The sequence below is a fragment of the Erpetoichthys calabaricus genome, chromosome 14, assembly GCF_900747795.2.
Source record: "Erpetoichthys calabaricus chromosome 14, fErpCal1.3, whole genome shotgun sequence".
NCBI lineage: Eukaryota > Metazoa > Chordata > Cladistia > Polypteriformes > Polypteridae > Erpetoichthys > Erpetoichthys calabaricus.
In genome coordinates, this window is record NC_041407.2 from 97,839,469 (window position 1) to 97,861,252 (window position 21,784).

Sequence of the window (21,784 nt, forward strand, 5' to 3'; positions counted from 1 at the left end):
AAGACATAAATCGTTTGCATTTAGTGTAGAATGCAGCTGCTAGAATCCTAACCAGGAAAAGAAAATCCGAGCACATCTCTCCAGTTTTGATGTCACTACACTGGTTACCTGTGTCATTCAGGATTGACTTTAAAATTCTGCTTATGGTTTATAAAGCCTTAAATAATCTCGCCCCATCTTATATATCGGAATGTCTGACGTCTTATATTCCAAATCGTAACCTCAGATCCTCAACTGAGTGTCTCCTTAGAATTCCAAGAGCAAAACTTAAAAGAAGTGGTGAGGCAGCCTTCTGCTGTTATGCACCTAAAATCTGGAATAGCCTGCCAGTAGGAATTCGCCAGGCTAATACAGTGGAGCCCTTTAAAAAACTGCTGAAAACACATTACTTTAACATGGCCTTTTAATAACTTTACTGTAATTTAAATCCTGATACTCTGTATATCCAATTCATTATAATAACTATTCATGGTGGCTCTAAAATCTGTACTAACCCCTACGCTCTCTTCTGTTTCCTTTTCCGGTGTCCTTTTCACCACCATCTACTCAAAGCACCATGATGTTCCAACAATGATGGATGGATTAAAAGCCAGAAGTCTGTATGACCATCAGCATCAAGTGACTCCGTGAGAACCCTAAATACAAAAAGGACTATTTCGCTTATGTTAGGTAGAATGCCCAGAGGGGACTGGGCGGTCTCGTGGCCTGGAAGCCCTACAGATTTTATTTTTTTCTCCAGCTTTCTGGAGTTTATTTTTTGTTTTTTCTGTCCACCCTGGCCATCGGACCTTACTTACTTATGTCAACTAATGTTGTCTTATTTTAATTTCTTATTTTGTCTTTTATTTTTCTTTTCTTCATTATGTAAAGCACTTTGAGCTACTTTTTGTATGAAAATGTGCTATATAAATAAATGTTGTTGTTGTATATTTTCCTCTAAATGTCCCTTAATCATATATGTAAAAATATGCATCAGTGCATAGCATACTCCTGCTATCAGGATTCTGTGCCTGGTGCTATTTGCGAAACAGATTGCATCTGTTTTACTATAGGTTTATCCAGAACAGCACTGCAGATAGAAGGAACAAAGAAGCCTTATCATTATTCTAATCCTGTATTATATAAGTGAAGTGCAGAGAATGAGTTCCTACTGAAATAAGAGGCCTAAAACAGTCTGTATTTTTGTTTGGGATGGTTTAATAGATGTCTTACATTTATGTTGTACGTTTTGTAGTTCAAGGTCAAAATTATATTAATTTTTATGAATATATTTAAATACTAATTATAACAGTTATATGGCTAATTAAACATTTAGCATGAATTGTTTTAAATTGATCTGGTAAATAAAAGCTGAACTTATAACCACCACTACTTTACAACCACTAAAGCCTAGAAACTTTCATTTGCTTTCAAAAAACCCATAGAAAACAAATTTATATTGACAAATCTGAAACAAAATCTTAAAAGCTCTGCTCTAACAGAGATTTTTTGTGAGCATAATACACCAATACAACATTGATATCATACCTGTTCCGCACAACTACGAAATTACGCAGAAGAATCTCACGGGTCTCGTGTGCTTTCTTGCTCAAGTTTTCATCTTGTAAGATCTCTGCCACAAAGTACTCTGAATCTATGGATTACAATAATAAAGATTTAGGGTAAGTGACACAGAACATCATAGGCCATTAAAGTCAGAAAGTTCACTTTGAAATGAAATGTCTATGAAGCATTTTTAAATAAGAGTACAAGTACATTTGGGGAAACAATCTGATAAATGTAGTTCTGAAATGCCCGAGAATTTAGCATCCAAAAAATGTCTGTCCCTTAAGAAGTACAGATTCCCTGAAATAACTTGTGTCCCATAAATAACCTACTTTGTCAATGCCGTGGTTACTGTATAGCTAAAATAATAAAAGAATGATTCAATTAAATTGCATTTGATTTATTTTTGTATATATTTTTATTATATTTTTTTCATTTGCAAACCAAGATTACTGCACTTATTTTTAAACTGAGTTGAAATAAAACACACAGTAGCATGGAATATAATACTAAAACAGAATAAAATATATTGTCTATAGTATGCACTGTGGAAATTTTGGGACGCCAATCAGTTTGTCCCTTTTATTGTTGTGGTATTAAAAGAAGAAGTTGGGAGTGGCAGAGAAGTATGTAAGAGTTGTACAGGATATGTATGAGGGAAGTGTGACAGTGGTGAGGTCTGTGGTAGGAGTGATGGATGCATTCATTGTGGGATTGGTTCTGAGCCCTTTCTTATTTGCAATGGTGATGGAAAGGTTTGACAGACAAAATTAAACAGGAGTACCCATGGACTATGATTTTTGCTGATGACACTGATCTGTAGGAAGCGTAGGGGGCTGGTTAAGGAGACCCTGGAGAGGTGGAGATATGCTCTAGATAGGAGAGGAATGAATGTGAGTAGGAACAAGACTGAATACATGTGTGTAAATGACAGGGAGGTCAGTGCAATGGTGAGGATGCAGGGAGTAGAGTTGGTGAAGGTGGATGAGTTTAAAAAACTTGGGATCAACAGAACAGAGTGTCAGGAGTAATTTGTGACAGATACGGTAGGTATCAGCAAGAATGAAAGGGAAGGTCTAAAGGACGGTAGTGAAACCAGCTATGTTACAGCACTGTATATTGGTTGGAGACAGTGGTGCTGACCAAAAAACAGGAGACAGAGCTGGAGGGGGCAGAGGTAAAGATTAGGATTAGGAATGAGTACATTAGAGGGTAAGCTCAGTTTGGATGGTTTGGAGACAAAGTCGAAGAGGCGAGATTGTGTTGGTTTGGACATGTGCAGAGGAGAGATGCTGGGTATGTTGGGAAAAGGTTGCTAAGGATAGAGCTGCCAGGTAAGAGACAAACAGGAAGGCCTAAGAGAAGGTTTATGGATGTGGTGAGAGAGGACATGCAGGTGATGGGGGTGACAGAGCAAGATGCAGAGAACAGAAAGATATGGAAAAAAGATGATCCACTGTGGCAACCCCTAATGGGAGCAGCTGAATGAAGAAGAAGAAAAAGATTTTTCTTTTACCAAACACTTTGTTTGGTAGCCCATTGACTGAACATTTTTCTGGTGCATTGTTCTGACTCATCCAAAAGTAGTCTGCCGTAACATCCCACAATATCCCATTTTAGCCTCAGACAAACCCAAAGTCTTTCGGCACTAATACATAAAACAAACTGCTTAAACCAAGCTTAATATGAAGGGGTGGTAGCAGCACTTTATCTGGATCCACCAAGATAGGTCTGATGAGGATTTTGGCACCAAGCTGTAGTATTTTCTAGATAGCCATTCCTTCTGAACTAAATGTAAATTTGTGGCTCTGCTGTCCCTCTCACAGAGAAAACCTGGGAATTCTGTATGCACTTGAAGATAAACAGAATTTTCAGGTCTGGCTGCAATGGCTGTGGTTCATTGCTAGAATGTGTTGGGACAAATTCTTCATTGTCATCTGATGTACTCTTTCAAACAAATTATCATTAAAATAGCGATATTTAATTATAGTGTGAAAATAATAAAAACTATAATTGACAGTTAAAAAATGTGTTTTGTGAAAAAATGCTTTGATAGAGAAAAATGTTTTTTGTTTTTGAACTTGGTACACAAAAATATATAACTATCACATGAAATAATCAAAACAATTTTTTCAATTTACACTCGTGTTATTAAACCAGATGTTCTTAAACTCGGCCCTGGGGATTAAGTTTGGTAAATAAATAAATAAATAAAAATATTTAAATGTACTGAGTTATGTGGGAATAATGTATTTTCTTCTTTTTAACAATATTTTCATCTTGATTTTCATTCTACTTTTCCAAGTGTTCTAATTGTTTAATTAATTCTTTAATTAATCTATAATTTACTAATTAGTAGGTTTGATGTTAAAGTAGTTGCAGCCTTTCACAATTCAGGGTTGTTTGCCTATATGTCTGCCCTGCTTGTTTTTAATTGTCATTATTAAGACACAATAAAGGGAGCATACTGCATAGAGAAAGGGGAAAATATAACAAAACAGAGTTAAGGATTTAAATCTATAGGAAAAATAAAAATATTTCTACACGTCTTATAAATGTAAAATCATGCTGCTGTTCCTTTGTGAATGTAGAATACAGAGCAAAAAACATACCAGCTAATTAAACAAGATCAATGTTGACACTGATAATGAATCTGGTCGAAACAAAAACCTGAAGCCACAGTGAGCTCACGAGACCAAGTCTGAAAACCCCTTTATTAAATAATACATATGTTAATACTGATGTTCTATGGAATTAAGTTAGAGAAATTTGACTTCTTAATTTTAACGTTATTAACTGGTCTAAATAAAGCTATGGAGCTGCTAATATTTTCATCTATTAATATGGAGTAGAAATCTGAGTAGGGTTTGCGAAGAGCTTTTGTATAGTTTAATAATATCAGTCCATGCACACTTGTAAATATACAAAGTTAGCTATTTTCCATTCATGTTCTAATCTGCAGTATTTTAATTTAACACAGGAAGCAATAAATTAAGCCATGATGACTCAACTTTTCACATTAATCATGTTTTTCAGAGGAGCTGCTTTACTTAATACCTGCTTCAAGTAAGAGTTGTTTTTAGTCAGCTGATCTACATATTGTGTATCTTTATTCTGAGATTCTCAGAATACAGTATAAAAAATTGAAGATTATTTCCCAGTCAGATGCCTCATGGTTCTAGTTTTTAACGGAGTACTAAGCAGCTCAACTATAATCAAATAATAATCTGAAAGAGGTTCATTAATAAATCATTTCAGTAACCCCTCAGAATTAATCAAGGACTAAAGTCTTTTGTGAGAGTGGCTATTTCCTAATATATGTGAATTATAAAATCATGCATTTAAGGTTTTTATAACATTATAAAGATAGTTTGGATACTGATCAATAAACTTGATTAAAAATGTAGACCTTGTCCTAAGGTCTGTAAATTAATAAATATTACAGTAGCATATTAATTTTAACACCTATGTCAAGAAGACAAAGTATAAAACAAACGTAGACTTACTAAAAACAACTCTAAATCCATGTACTCACACTACAGTGTCTAATTATGGAACAAGATAACCAACTGGCAAGGTCTCATATGTTCTACATATAACATTTACATATACATACATTATTATATGCATAAATACATACACACGCATGTGTTTAACTGTTAGTCTGTTGGTATTATATCATTGTTACTGTTCTGATACTTGTAATTAACAATTTCATTGTACTATGTAAATTATGTATCATATACACAACAAAAAACTTGAATCTGAAGTACAGTATATTTTAAAGCTACCAGCACTACTGTGCCTTCTCAAGGTAAGACATTAATTAGCTTCTTCCTATTTGTTTTTTATTAGTAATTTACTGGTAAACTGCACTGTATTATTAACTTTGAATTTTAGGTTAGAAGGTTTTAGGTTAAAAAGTATTAAGGGAAAAATGAGTGATGCTTGTTCCACATTAAAATGCATTTTTTGGTTTCTTTTATAGGAGAAATTGTCCAGATATACAGTACTTTGCACTTTATTGATCTGCATTATCCTTGAATAGTAGATGCTCTGTGTACTGTATATGAAGTACACATGTAGCAAACTATAATTACTAAATAATAGGTATAGAAAACAATTTTGTCATGATGTACATTAATTAAAGGAAAAAATGCATAATCCCTGTTAAAAATAGTTGAAATAGCTGTAAATATTTACTTCTACATTTACCTACATATTATGGTAAATTTGCTTAATAATTACTGACTCTACCTTCTCTATTCCCTTATGACAGTTTTGTTGAAATGTTGTCTGGTGCTCCTCTGCCTAAGCAAGGCTTATTTGATTCATTAGTCCTGGAGTTTAAGGTAACAGTGGAACATATAAAGAAAATTAAGGTTACTTAAAAGTTTCATTAAGTCATCTAGTTTACATATAGACCTTACAATCACATAGAATTTCGCTTTAATGAAACATACTAAAAATTAAAAGCCATTATTTCTCAATTATTATATCAAGTCAGAGTTAACCATATTCATATAATTAGATCAAAGAACTTCATAAAATCTGATTTGCATGTGCAAAGAATGCAGTGAAAACTCATTTTAATACAGTCACTAAAAATTATGAACATGGGGACTTAAAGCCTCCCACAGGTGTTTAGTATTTAATGATATTGTCATGGTGTCCCAAGTATTTTGGTCTTCTTCTGAAATTTTAAATAGTGTAATTAGATTTAAATAAGCCTTTGCAAACTTAAGAATGATTTATATGCCAAGCTACAAAATAAGAATTGTTTAAAACCTCTATTTGTGGGATATAGATTTGTAAAAAAGGGAACGACAACTTAATAATTTAAAAAAATGTTTAGATCTGCACTAATTGTTCATATCTCAAATCTGTCTGATATACTGTAGATATTACAATTTTATCAAAGAGGCACATAGTTTACTAAAATGTATGAATGGAGGAACTATGGTTAACCAGCAATCAACCTTACCATGAAAGAATGTTGGCATTGTTTGGAAGATGTTTGTCAACTTTGCGCTTTTTACAAATAAAATTTTATCTAATTTAAATACTACCTAATGAATAAATTCTCAACAAGCAAGTCAGACACTATTATACTGAATGGTAATAAGGTTAAAGCAAATACCTCAGTGCTTCAATGTTGATGGCAAAATAACCAAGAGTGATCCTGAACTTATGTTGCCTCAGGAAAGACGTTTACCTTCTGTAATTGTTTCTGTATAATATATTGTAAATTGAAGTCAGAGTAATGAAGCCGTTCCTTAAGAGTTACAGGATTTTAACTTTTCTCCCTGAAGCAGTTTGAACAGATGTTCTAAACTGTAGCAATAATTAAATTATTGCATGGCATTCAGGACTCCCTGGTTCTTAGGAGTTCATTATGAGGTTTTTGGTGGCCCATGAAGAATCAGAACAAGGAGTTTCTTGTTAAAACTCTTGCTAAATAGAACAATTCCATATTTTATATATATATATATATATATATATATATATATATATATATATATATATATATATATATATATATATATACACACATATATATTTTGTCCAGATGCTTTCTTATGTCCATCATCCATTCAGGAATATGCATGGATATATGATGACTTAAGTGATCACACTACAGTTTTAGTTGTAATTTGCAGATTTTTGAAAGGCAGTATTATTTCACTTTAAACACTACCGATCTGCAAAGCTCTAGTGATTTTTCTTTTTAGATAATATAATTAGATGTAATGGAATACTGGCATTTCAAGTTTAAGTCAGTGGTCCAAATTTATGTTATTTTTCCAAAAAAAAAAAAAACAAGAAGGAGACAAAGCTTAAAGTCATTTTAGGCACTTTGATGCACTGCAACCACGAGTGCTATATGGTCTTAAAAGGACCAGATGTCACTGGCACCTTCTATGATGCCTGCTCTCTCTTTACTCCAATGAAGTGTGTCACTTGTGAGCCATTTGCTGGATCATGTTTATGTAGGAATATTCTATCATCACCCCATCATTCTATGGCTTTTCTTTATCTCTTCTGATGGGCCATCTACTCTATAGTCTGCTGGTTGAATCCGGCAGGTTTCCACCTAATGCACCATTCATTCAGTTGCTCTGATGCACTTGGAGTATGTCATAGCCTACAAAGAGCTATTAATATTTACAGACAAATTGATGAATGCAAACTAGTTATCAACACAATTGTTTTCATGGTGTCAAAGGACTGGCTGTCTGTGAGGAATTTAAAGGCAATTGTGTTATCCCTACAGTTAGTCCCTGTTTCATAACATCTTATAGGAATGCTAAGAAATGAGTCCAGTCACTTAATAGAATAGCATAAAAAAGACAATTCTTGATTCCACATGTCCAGGATATAGTTTCTATATACAAGTCTCATAATTTATAGTTTTATTCTTCTGTATGACTTCTTACCATAATTGATAAAACACATGAATATGAAATGCACTGGATCCTTAATTCACATTGAAAAGGAATCAGATTTCACTACTTCATTCAAAGAAAACAGGTATGGCTGAGAACAACATTCCAAGTACAGATTCTTGAGCTCTGTATACACCAACATTTTTGAGACACTTCATTGGGACATGCTGTTTAAAGGAGGAAAGTTTTATCATTACACACTGCAAGCTGCAGGGATTTAAAGTATGTCATAGTTATTTTTTTAAGCTTTTTAAAACTGTGTTTTATTTGATTGGGACTCTTCTTTTGGTTTCTGTCTTTATTTTGGATATGTCATTGCTTTTGCAAAGTCACTGATGCAGGCTATATATTTTTAAAATATTTTTAGCATGTGGTCTAAGACCCTATTTTGAAATGAAATGGTCTTGATCCTAGGTATCATCTGTTTCACTGAGCTGTCCCTGCCCATTTTCACTATATACTGCTGAAAAGCAGCTAGCTTAATTCTGACAAGCTAGCTGAATGACTTTCTGCCTTTGTCCATTTGGTTTCTAGATGTCCCTTGTGTTGCACTTCTCATCCTGTCCTGGTTTGTGTTTTGTCTGTGCGGCTGCTGAAAACCAAAAGCTAGCAGCCACTATGTCTTATTTATTAGTGAAGCCGGATGTTCCTGATCCTTGCCTACGGTCCCTCTTTTCCTCTATACTGCACATTCTGTTGGATTACAGCCTATTGGCAATTATAGTACCTCATCATGCCTACTGCCAAATGCCTTATGTCTTACCAGTCTGCCTTACTGCTTCAAGCATTTGTATGGGTAATGTCTGCCAGTCTATGCAGTCTACAGACCATTCCAGATTATGGTATATAGACAACAAAAGTCTAAAATGAATTGAAAAAATTTGATGTCCTTGATTCTTGCATTCTCCTCTTGTTAAACTTTTCAGGATTCCCATAATCACCTCAGATTTGTGTCATGGTTGCTTCATTTTGAATTACAATTCTAAGTGTGTGTGATTTTTCAGTAATAATTGCTACTTTCTGTCTTAGCACTGATTCTTTTTAGCAAAAAACAAAAATTAAATCCTTCTTCCACAAAGTTGCCCGTTACCCACAGTTAAAGGAGGAAAACTTACATTTGATGTAAAATGGTAAAAAACTAAATGAAAATGTTTTGATTTTCAATATAGCACAACAAAAAACAACATACAATGTGACATTATAAGAAATGTATTTTATCAGCCCTGAATGACAAACAACACTACACAATAAGTAACATGTTTTATTAAATTTACTAGTATAATGAAAAAAAGCATTAATTCACAATGTTGGCAATTCACTATTATAGTTGGCAATAGTGGATAAGCACCGTTGAACAGTCTCTAAATATTAAGGCTCCTACTGGAATCCTTTTGATTAGATAAATCCCTGTTTTAGTTTCTGCAGTCATTTGGAAGCATATTCCATTCCATCTCATGAAATTACATATGGTATTAAATTATTGTGATCCTAGAATTCCTAGTCTAGTTTAGTCCATAGAAAACTGTCTCTCTTTCATCTGTCCAGAGCATGACAAACAAAAAACTAACATTAACCTGTGTTGCTTTTCTCATGTTCTTTTAAAAAGACAGATTAAGATTAAGTTCCTCTTTTAGACAGGGTCTCCTCTGGAAATGTACAAGTGACCTGAAAATATGTAGCATTAAACAATTGCAATAATACAGGAAATAAGGAAGGGGCAAATACTTTTTCACAGCACTGTATACCGATTAAATTATTATATAAAAGCAGTCCCGTATCCTAGAATAGCTCCATGATTATTTCAGAGATCTACAGTGTGTTTGAGTAAGGCCAATATGAGTGTGATTATTTTAAAAGAAAATGTAATTCTATTTCCATCACCTAAAAATAAGATTTAGGAGAGAAATTACTAACAAATATTTATGGCTCTACGACAAAATTTCAAAAATAATTTTAACATGATTCTTGAAGAGTAGCTGTACACTTTATAAACAAGCCACTGTGTGAAATTAATAAGAAGATAAAGGTAAGCCACAAGAAAGAGAAAGCTTATAAAGCTTAGTGTAACAGACAAATGTGAAAGGCCCTGCTGATGATGACCGAGTTCCATTCAGTAGAATAAAAAAGTATATAAATGAGAGGAGTGTACAGCACAACCAAAAAAAAAAAAAGACACTCATGAGCAGACCAAAACCGTTGCAAAAGCATGGCAGATTGGGAGACAATGTAAGACAGTGACCATTAAACTGGCAAAAGACTGAACTGTAACAAAAAGAACTGTCAGAATAGCCCTCAGCATAAACAAAAAGGGCTGAATCACCATTTCGGAGAAGCACACTGGTGGCATTAGAAAACCCAGCCACAGGGGATGCACAAACCAGTGTGTTTCTTCATGCCGGTCCCAAGCCCGGATAAATGGGGAGGGTTATGTCAGGAAGGGCATCTGGTGTAAAACTTTGCCAAATCAATATGCGGACAACAATACAAATTTCCATACCGGATCGGTCGAGCCCCCGGTTAACAACGACCGTCACCAGTACTGTTAGCCAACAGGAAAATTGGGCTATTGTTGGCCGAAGAAGAAGGAGAAGAAGAGGGGGGAGACGTGTCCAGAGGCAGGAGGAAAGGAGGAAGGTAAAGAGAGTGGACTGAGGGTAGGAACTTTGAATGTTGGCATTATGAATGGTAAGAGGAGACAGTTAGCCGATATGATGGAGAGAAGGAAGGTTGATATATTGTGCGTGCAAGAGACTAAATGGAAGGGAAGTAAGGCCAGGTAGATCGGAGGTGGATTCAAATTGTTCTATCGTGGTGTGGATAGGAGGAGAAATTGAGAAGGGGTTATTCTGAAGGAACAGTATGTCAAGAGTGTTTTGGAAGTGAAAAGAGTGCCAGACAGAGTAATGATTATGAAGCTGGAAATTGGAGGTGTGATGATGAATGTTGTTAGTGCATATGCACCGAAAGTTGGGTGTGCAATGGGTGAGAAAGAAGATTTTTGGAGTGAGTTGGATGAAGTGATGAACAGTGTACCCAAGGGATAGAAAGTGGTGATTGGAGCGGATTTCAATGGGCATGTTGGTGAAGGGAACAGTGGAGACGAGGAGGTGATGGGTAGGTATGGTGTCAAGGAGAGGAATGAAGAAGGTCAGAGGATAGTGGATTTTTCCAAAAGGATGGACATGGCTGTGGTGAATACGTATTTTAAGAAGAGGGAGGAACAAAGGGTGACGTACAAGTGTTTAGGAAAATGCACACTAATAGATTACATCCTATACAGAAGAGTCAATCTGAAGGAGATTGAAGATTGCAAAGTAGTGGCAGGGGAAAGTGTAGTTAAGCAGCATAGGATGGTGGTCTGTAGGATGACGTTGGAGATCAAGAAGAGGAAGAGAGTGAGGGCAGAGCCAAGGATCGAATGGTGGAAGTTGAAAATGGAAGACTGCAAGGTTGAGTTTAGGGAGAAGGTGAGACAGGCACTGGGTGGCAGTGAAGAGTTACCAGACAGTTGCGAAACTACAGCAGATGTAGTAAGGGTGACAGCAAGAAGGGTGCTTGGCGTGACATCTGGAAAGTGGAAGGAGGAAAAGGAAACCTGGTGGTGGAATGAGGAAATACAGGAGAAGTTTAGAGAAGGCCAGAAGGAGTTGCATTGCATCTTTGTGGACCTGGAGAAAGCATATGACAGGGTGCCTCAAGAGAAGCTGTGGTATTGTATGAGGAAGTCGGGAGTGGCAGAGAAGTATGTAAGAGTTGTACAGGATATGTACGAGGGAAGTGTGACTGTGGTGAGGTCTGCGGTAGGAGAGACGGATGCATTCAAGGTGGAGGTGGGATTACATCAGAGATAGGCTCTGAGACCTTTCTTATTTGCAATGGTGATGGACAGGTTGACAGACGAGATTAGACAGGAGTCCCCGTGGACTATGATGTTTGCTCATGACATTGTGATCTGTAGCAATAGCAGTGGGCAGGTTGAGGAGACCCTGGAGAGGTGGAGATATGCTCTAGTGAGGAGAGGAATGAAGGTCAGTAGGAACAAGACAGAATACATGTGTGTAAATGAGAGGGAGGTCAGTGGAATGGTGAGGATGTAAGGAGTAGAGTTGGCGAAGGTGAATGAGTTTAAATACTTGGGATCAACAGTACAGAGTAATGAGGATTGTGGAAGAGAGGTGAAAGAGAGAGTACAGGCAGGGTGGAATGGGTGTAGAAGAGTGTCAGGAGTGATTTGCGACAGACTGGTATTAGCAAGAGTGAAATGTTATATGGGTTGAAGATGGTGGCACTGACCAGAAAGCAGGAGACAGAGCTGGAGGTGGCGGAGTTAATGATGCTAAGATTTGCATTGGGGGTGACGAGGATGGACAGGATTAGAAAGGAGTACATTAGAGGGTCAGCTCAAGTTAGACGGTTGGGAGACAAAGTCAGAGAGGCGAGATTGCGTTGGTTTGGACATGTACAGAGAAGAGATGCTGTGTATTTTGGGAGAAGGATGCTAAGGGAAGAGCTGCCAGGCAAGAGGAAAAGAGGAAGGCCCAAAAGAAGGCTTATGGATGTGGTGAGAGAGGACATGCAGGTGATGGGTGTGACAGAACAAGATGCAGAGGACAGAAAGATATGGAAGAAGATGATCCGCTGTGGCGACCCCTAATGGGACCAGCCGAAAGAAAAAGAAGACACTGGTGACATTAGAAAACAAATGAATGTGTGCAGCTCAAAATACAATAATCTCCAGAAATATTTAACAGGAGTTTCTCACAAATATGATACCCTGTGTAAAACGGTCACCAAAAAGGTGGATAGCTGAAAAAAGGGCAGAAATCAAATACAACCATGCACTCTTTTTCTGAAACCCTGTACACTAGCCAGAGTCCCAATCCCTATTTTAATAAAAAAATAAATAAAAATGGACTACACTTTTAAGAAAAAAAGTCAAAAAAGTCACGTTAGCAGAAAAAAAAAAAAAGAAAGAAAAACAAAAGAAACTTATTGTTAAATTTTTAGGGAACCATAAATCCTTCAACATTCACCAAAGAAATCAAGATGAAGCATCCACACCTCCCTGTGTCTATTTTCTGGCTTTATTCGAAAGTCTTGATTGATTTGACATTCAGGGCATGTTGCGACCTGTAGACTACATGGCCACAGAAAAACATATTCATTGCATAATGTCACAGAGGCCAAACAGATACCAAAAAAACCCCAAAAAAGTCAAAAGAAATATGGATTAAAGACAAATGTAGGTAAAGGAGTTGCAAAACTGCACTAAGCAGCCCAAAATTGTGAGAGATATTACCCATTGATATCTATCACTATGTACACTGCACCAGGAATAGTTGGAAACAACTAAAACTTATTTTGTTGAAAAACATATTGTGATGTAAATAATTTGTGTTGATTTCAGTACATTCCTATACATAAAATCTATATTTATTAATGATAGGAAAAGCATCCGATTTGTAGAATTTAAGGGAAAAAAACAAAACACAGCTCTCTGTGATTTTTTTTAAGACAATGATTTTGTTTACACAATGATTTGGAAGGATCATGACAATCTTTTACAATTTTTTCTCTAATTTGTTTGTACCAGTTTGTGATAGTCTTTTTGAAAAATAGATTGTAAATAAATTCAATATATAGCATTCCAAAATAAAAGGTGGCTATGGTCATCTGATTCTTCTAAAAGAACACTGCACTACATGTGAACAAACTGCATTTGAGTCTTCAAAGACGAAATCAGCTAAAGGATTTAATGCACAGTACAAACAGGATCTAATATGCAGGAAGCTCACATTTTAAATCAACCACATCATATTTATAAGAAGAAACACCTGCAATAAATTTTGCAAGAGCAATAGAAAATATGAGGGAATACTTTTAATGAGTCAAGCATCATATTCTCCTAGAATTTTCTTTATTAAAGGTAAATTGTTCATATTTCAAATTTCATGGCATTTGGTCAAAGCAGCTTGCAACTTTGTAGTTAGTTTTGATGGTTAAGTAAATTAAATTGTACGTCAAAGCTAGCTTGTGTTCATGATTTTACTGTAGAAGATGTGATGTTGAGATTTTAGCAAATAATTCTAAAATTTTCTTAAAGTCAAACTTCTTGTCCAAAGCCAAGACTGGCTGCAATGTGTTATATTTTATATATACAAAGCATTAACACCACATGAAGCAATGACATATGGTAAAAATGTCATATTCAAAAAAATCACCATCATTTCATTTTCATTTTTTCAGGCACGCATTTTTTGTACCTTCTGGATCCCATAAGAGATTATGTAGGAGGATAAACCATCAGTAACTAAATCAAGACTTGACCTCACCCAAGACAGTCAATCTTGTCAATCCAGTCAACCAAAGTGTATGTGGAAATATCTACACTGATATGACATCAGGGCACTTTAGCATTATCATCAATCATTTACACATCATATATGAATGGTACAAGTTCTCAGTGACAACCCTTGGGAACACAAAGTATGGAAAAATTACAGAAATTACACTCTCCCAGCTTGGATTTCAAGCAATTCAAGGTGTGACGGCACCAGAGTCAAAAATACAGTAGCAACTACTTTTCTGTAAAATTACACATTCAACAAATGGCAATGAACAATGCATTGTCAAGAAAGTAGTACGTATTTTGAGCAATCTTTTCACTATTAAAGAGAAAATTTGAATACATTAAACAATGATCTTAAAATTACACCAAACAGTATCTACACTAACTAATGGTGAATTGCTGAGATATTAGATAACCTCACTGCTGTGATGCTAATTAATTTAACATTAGACTTACGATCCATTTTAGGGGTTCAAGATGAAAAAGGCCAAATATAAAAGAAGTTAAATTCAAAGTTAGGCAAGACAGGCACAGGAGACACATATTGTAGGTAGCATTCAAAAACTACTTACAATTGTATGTTGTTTAATGGGTTAACAAAATATTGTAAAAACTAACTGTACTTCAGATGTCACACCTTTAGTAAACTATTAATAAAACGTTCATTAAAGAAAAATGTAAAAAAAATACATATGGCATATTAAAGGAAGGGTGGAACGGTGGCGCAGTGGTAGCGCTGCTGCCTCGCAGTTAGGAAACCTGGGTTTGCTTCCTGGGTCCTCCCTACGTGGAGTTACCAAAAGGATATTACAGAGCAATAAATTATACACACCTTAACAGTTTTAATTCTAAACAAAAATGCTTCTGTCAAACATAAAATGTATGTAATTATTCCAAAACGACATAAATCATTTAATCTAACTGTATCTGATACAGAGTTTCATTTACTATTAAATCTACATTTGCCTAAGGTCATGAGCTCTGACTAGTGACCAAAAGGGAGGAAATTCCTGTACAAAACTTTTTAGGTTTAATCTTCTGTCACACACTGAGAAGCTTACCAGCCCAGAAGTACCTGCAAGTAAAGAGCTAACATTAAGAGAAATCTTTTAAGGTGGACTGAGCATCTAAATTGCATGCACCCTAACCACCTCTCACAGATGGAGAACGGGAATGAGCTCGCTGGAAAGAGAAATAGGGCAGTAGATGCTGAAAAGACTTTATTTCAAATTAACTGGAAACACTTAGGAATTTCCTAGGAGGTACAGGAGACAGCTGCGGTTTAAAAAGAATTTTACTCTGATATTTTCAGCTTGTTTATACCACAATATTCACCAGCACAAGTAGACTTAAACTGACTGAACAGAGTATTTTAAAAAGTTAAATAGAATAGTTTGTAAGGGTGTTATTGCTTTTGAGGTTGGTTGCCTAGTTGGTATGGTGCTGCCAGGAAGGAAAGGAGAGCACAAGACAGGAACATGACTCAGGGTGGCCTAAAGAGAGATAAAAGCAGCTCCAACATTTCAGTACTCAAAGTCAGTCACTGATTCTGGATAATGAGCCCTGCAAATTTACATGGTTCTTGGAAAGAGCATCATGCAAGGATATCAGTGCACAAAAGAGATGGGAGAGAGACAGAGACAGAGAGAAAAAGAGCGACTTGGGCAAAACAGATAATGTTCCCCAGGACAACAAAAGGCAACAACCCAGCAGGTGCCATAGATACTTGAGTTACTGTGTAGAGTAAACAAAAGGCTACAAAGATAGAGATGGGAAAAGGATGCAATTCCGCCTGGTGAACAGGAAGCATCACATGGCACAAGTCAGAAAAAGTGAGACTGCATTATTACCTTTCTAAAAAGTCAGAACTGCCAACCATTTGCTGTTACCAAGGAAATTGTCTGCTCCCCTGCAACCTTGAATTAGATTAAACAGATTCATAAATGGACAGAAGGAGAAAATGGCATTGTGGTAAATAAAAACTTTCCTCTCTGTGTTTTGCAGTAGCATTTGATATCACTGTCATTTTGTTATCTCCTCCAACCTTCAAAACAAGGCATGAGAAGCACTGATGTTCTAAATGTGCTTATCAATATATAAATCAAATATCAATAAATCATAATATATGGGTTGGTGGCAGGATTGGCACTCCAGCCACCATAAACAAACCTCACACTATTCCAGTGTGCTGCTGAGGTGTCATGCTCTGCTCTTAGGTCCCAATCCAGATGGTTCGTCGTGTGGTGGGTGTGGCAACGCGCTATCAGCGCATGCTCCCAACCTCTCTCTCTCTCTCTTAATGTATATCATTATTTAAGTTCCCCATACTTCTGATTTTAACTGCATAGTTAAATGAAACACTTTGCTGATCAGGAAGCCCCATTGCTTCCTCATCTATTTCAGCGGTCAGTGAGCCTGCTTAGGACACTTGTCAGTTTCAAATCAACCTCAAATTGTTCCTGTCCCAAAGAAACAGATAACTAGACTTAAACATTATAGACCTGGTATGCCTACATCTACAATCATGGAACTATTTGAGTGTTTGATTCTCTATGATCTAAAATCAATCACATGCCCACTCCTGTACTTTCATCAGTTTACCTACAAAGTCCACAGGTCAGTAGATGAAGCTGTAAACATGGGCCTACGATAACACTTAAAGCATCAGGACTACCCTGACATATAGGCAAAGGATTGTATTTGTGGATTTCAGTTCAACATTTAATTCAATAATATCAGAAATTGTTACTTTTAAACTTACACAGCTAAAAATGGCTCCATCTCTTTGTCAGTGGATCTCTAACTTCCTGATAAACAGAAAGGAATAATACAGAAGGGAGATCACCTCATAGACCCTCGTACCACAAACACTGGTATTCCACAGAGCTATGTGCCATTCCCTCTGTCATGGTCCCTGAGTACCAATTACTGCACTTCTATAGAAACATCAGTCAAATTATTGAAGTTTGCTGGCTTAACCACTACTGGCAAGGAGGAATTTTATAAGAGTGAGATGGACCATGAAGTATCATAGTGTACTAAAAATCGTCAAATTCAAACAAAGTTAAAACTCCTGCTGAAAATAAACAGGGCCATAGTATGCATAGCAGCGAAATTTAAATTCCTGGATACTGCTATTTCCTACACATTTAAATGAAAAAAAAATCATGTAATTAGCTTAACCAAGAAGTGCCTACCCTGCCAGCTGAAAAAAACTTCATGTCACCCAGCCAAAATTGGTCAGGTTTTACAAAGCCACAACTGCGAGTATCCTCACATTCTCAGTCATTGTCAGGTTTGGCACAGCATCAGCCTACTCCAAGAGAAAATTGCAACTTGTCATCTCCTCTGCAGAGAAAGTCATCAACTGTAATCTTCCCTGTCCTGAAAATTTCCATAACTTCAGACCATAAAATCCAAGCAGAAAATGTGTTGCTGATCTCACTTACTCAGTGGTTACCATTTGTTTTATAAACTCTCATCTAAGAAATAGTAACAGTCTCCCAGATTCAAAATCATCGAGCACTTAAACATCTTTCTAGACCCACATTATAGAATCAACCCTCCAAGTTGAACTCTGTTACTGTTGCCTCATGTAATTCACCGTAATAATAATGATAATAGCAAAATATAATTTTAGCACGATTAACAGGGCTTAAATTTAAACATAAAACTGCACGGAATCGGGAATATTATATAAAAGTCCAGCAATGTTTAAGTTAATAAACTCAAGTCAAGATAAAAAATGTTTTTGTTATTGCCATTTTAATATTATTACTGAATTTTGAATACAGAGCTGCAGTTCTCTTACATTTAACAAATAAACTTATGACCTACAAACACAGCAGTGCAATATAGTGCAGAATCTCATCTATACAGTATCTTAAATAGATATTTCTGGAAACCACTGTATTCCCGAGAAACACTGAAAGACTGAAAACTAGCTTAATAAGTGTTATGGAAAAATAAATAAAAAACCAGACTTTATAAGAGAAAGCAATTGTTCACCGCAGTTTCCAGAAAACTTCTGATCAATTATTACATGAAAGACCAGTAATCAATGTGAATGATACAGGAATTCATGGTGCAGTGTGTTGGGAAGGGCTGGAAATTGACTTAAATACAGAAAACAAAGAGTTATGGTACTTGTTTCAGAACTGTAAGGCTTTACACAAGAGTTGTGGAGTCATTGAAAAAAAACTGTCAAACACCAGAAACCCTAAAAAAATAGGACTCAGATTCAGTTTCTAACTGTAGTTTTATAGATGTTATTATTCTAAGGATTATTAATTGTTAATCTGTAGTATTGATAAATCACAATGTACACACGCCCATCTCATATACAATTTGGGTGAATGACTATGACAACTACAAAAAACAATATGTGCATGAGAAATGTCCAGCGGGACTTGGTAAGAAAAGTTGTTGGTGCAGGACCTTTTTACTTGCACATGATAAAGAAATAACATTTAGCATTAAGAAATGAAGCATGAAAAATAGCCTATAATGTGCAAAGAACTCATGTTTTGAATTTGAACAAAAACATTATTGTTTATGTTTAAAAAAAAACAACCATGTTTATTTTATAATGCAATTTCTGAGCATCATTCAAAGTATATTGAGAATGTGATGTGCAAAGGACAATCAAAACCGACCAGCACTGCACAGTAAAAAACACAGGGAAGTCAGACATCTGGAGTAGGTCATCACTGGTTTCAGTTTCACATGAAAGCATCTGAGCTATCTGAACCATTTTAATACTCTCTGGCCAAACCACATTGTGTTTCCTAAAGAACCAAAATGTGCTCCCTGCTACCATTAAGTATAAAAAAATACAGCAAATAAGGTTGAACTTGTGTAATACATTTGTTTTTATGATTTTGTACCTGGTAACGGCTTTCTGCAGCTTGCTCATTACTGTATTGACAAGGCTGCAAAAGATGACTGATTTGACATCCACATGTGAGTGATGCTTCTAAATGCAATGTACATCAAAGTATAACCAGGCATATTTTGTTTTTCTCATTTAGTTCTGTAAAGCTCAAAAGTGTAGATGTACTTATATAAGGGACACTGTAATAAGTCATTAACAAATGTGTGTTCATCATGAACATGGTCTTATTGCCTGGGACACAGTTTCCACATCAACCTTAAGTAAAGCAAAACGGAACTTCGTGTCTCAAGCCAAATGATGTTTCCAAGCATTCAGAAAATGAAAACATGTCAAAAAACTGCATGCCTACATTGCAAATCGTAAGTTTGTAATGGTTAACCCAGATTACTAAAGCACTTGAGACTGAAGTCCTGGAGTCAGATTCCACCAAAAAAGAGCTGATTCCTCAGCCCTGCTTTACACATAGTAAGTTAAAAAAAATCTGGATAGAATTAGGCAATGGTAAGCTGAAACTTACAAGTACAACATATGACAAAGACTTAGGAATCATAGCATACTTATCAATGTACACATATCAGATTAGAGAAACTCCAGATATAAGATACCAGGCCAGTAAGGGATGGGAGGAAAAATAGAAGTAACTGTTTAAGCCAACAAGAATTAACTTAGGATATGACATAGGTATTTAAAATCATGAAGAGAATTAATATAGTATATGTAAAAATCCATTCAACATAAGCAAGGGAGCACTGATGGAAGCTGGCTCTTTAAAGACATAGAACATCAGATACATTGAATAAGTTACTAAGACATGCAGTAGAGAATAGTACTTTTGGGCCCTTCAAATATTTACTTTGTCTGTTTCTTTCCTTTTTTTAAGTAAACAGAGAGCTAGATTGGACTGAATGACATTCTCATGAAAAGGTTTGTGTTCTTGTAGTCTCTATGTCCTGGGTGGCACAACAGTTAGTGTGTCCTCTTCACAGCTCTGAGTGACTGGGTCTGAGTCATTGGGCTTTGCTACTACATTTGAGGAGTTTGCACTCTCTCTCCATAAGTGAATAGACCTTTGTCCAAGTACTCTAGTTTTCATTCCACAAAAGAACAGTTTAAGCTAATTGGCTAAAGGTTGATCCTCGTCTTCCCCTCAGTGATGCTGGGATAATATGTGGTTACCTGAGACTCTAAACAGGATGAGCAGATACGGAATATGGATGAATAAGCTAAACTTCAAGTCCATCTGGGTTGCTCTTCTATGAGGTGTACCATATTTCTGAGTGGTGACAATATATTTCACACAATTTTTGGATACATACTCCAGGGAACCACCTCAACAACGTAGTGGTGTGGAGTGAGCATTCAACATGGCCATGAAACTTTGAAAAGATGAAAAGTCCTAAACAGTCCAGATGCATTGCTCTTCTGACAGAGATGTTGGTTATGTCACAGCTTTTCGCAGTAAGAGTTAAAGTGATTAGTTTAGACTCCAACTATTCAAGCAAAACTGTTTGGCATTTGGCCCTTTGTCACAAAATTCTTCATAATGAGCAAAATGTCACTGTTGATCCAGCACATTCAGTAAAATAAAGGCCTTTTAAATAACAAATTGACAGGGGATTTAACCAGGGCCTGTGTACAACCTATAGTACTGCTCACAGCATACATGTGATACTATTAAGTCTTCTACTACTACTGTTATATCTGTAAGCACATAACCTACATGTGACCCTTAATTTCTATGTTTCTTCTTAACATACTATATAAAGTGTTGGGGTGATGTGATGGCTGTCAAGGAATCATATATTAGCAAATGAGGAGTTAACTAAAGAGGTTCTCTTTCATAGTGTATCAGCCAGAAAATTCTAAAAAGAGAATCTTGCAAGAAATAAGTGAGGTCACAGAGGAGAGATGCTGGGTCTATTGGGAAAAGGATGCTAGGTATAGAGCTGCCAGGCAAGAGGAAAAGAGGAAGGCCTAAGAGAAGGATTATGGATGTGGTGAGAAAGGACATGTAGGTGATGGGTGTAACAGAGCAAGATGAAGAGGACAGGAATATATGGAAAAAGATAATACGCTGTGGCAATCCCTAACAGGAACAGCCGAAAGAAGAAGAAGAAGATGACTATTACTTGCTTCCCATAGGCAAATTATGCTATTGTCTTTTTTTACCTTTAAACTTAAATGAAAAGTGCACTGAAATCTATATAAGAGTCTGCCTTGTAAAGCAATATCTTCTCACAATTTCTTGTCAACTGGCCTGTATTTTGGATTCAGTTTCAAAGATCAAATCTGCAAAATTGGTAGAACTGAAAAAAGTTAATACACAAAATAGCAAGCAATATTTACACAGAAACACACATTATTGGGTTTTTTCATCAGTGTCCCCAATATTAATAAATGGTAAAATATGGTACTACAGTTAAACTAAACTGCTCAAAAAAATTAAAGGAACACTTTGAAAACACATCAGATCTCAATGGGAAAAAAGTCCTGCAGGGTATCTATACTGATATGGACTGGGTAATGTGTTAGGAACGAAAGGATGCCACA

The 21,784-nt window shown here is 36.0% G+C and overlaps 1 protein-coding gene across 2 annotated transcripts in view; it reads right to left on the reverse strand.

The window, feature by feature from the left end:
- skap1 (src kinase associated phosphoprotein 1) overlaps window positions 1–21,784 on the reverse strand; it is a 268,145-nt gene that overhangs the window by 237,945 nt on the left and 8,416 nt on the right. For both annotated transcript variants that reach the window (XM_028819166.2, XM_028819165.2), the window contains exon 2: window positions 1,528–1,633. In XM_028819166.2, coding sequence (XP_028674999.1) covers window positions 1,528–1,633 — 106 coding nt within the window. The remainder of the gene's footprint in view (window positions 1–1,527; window positions 1,634–21,784) is intronic.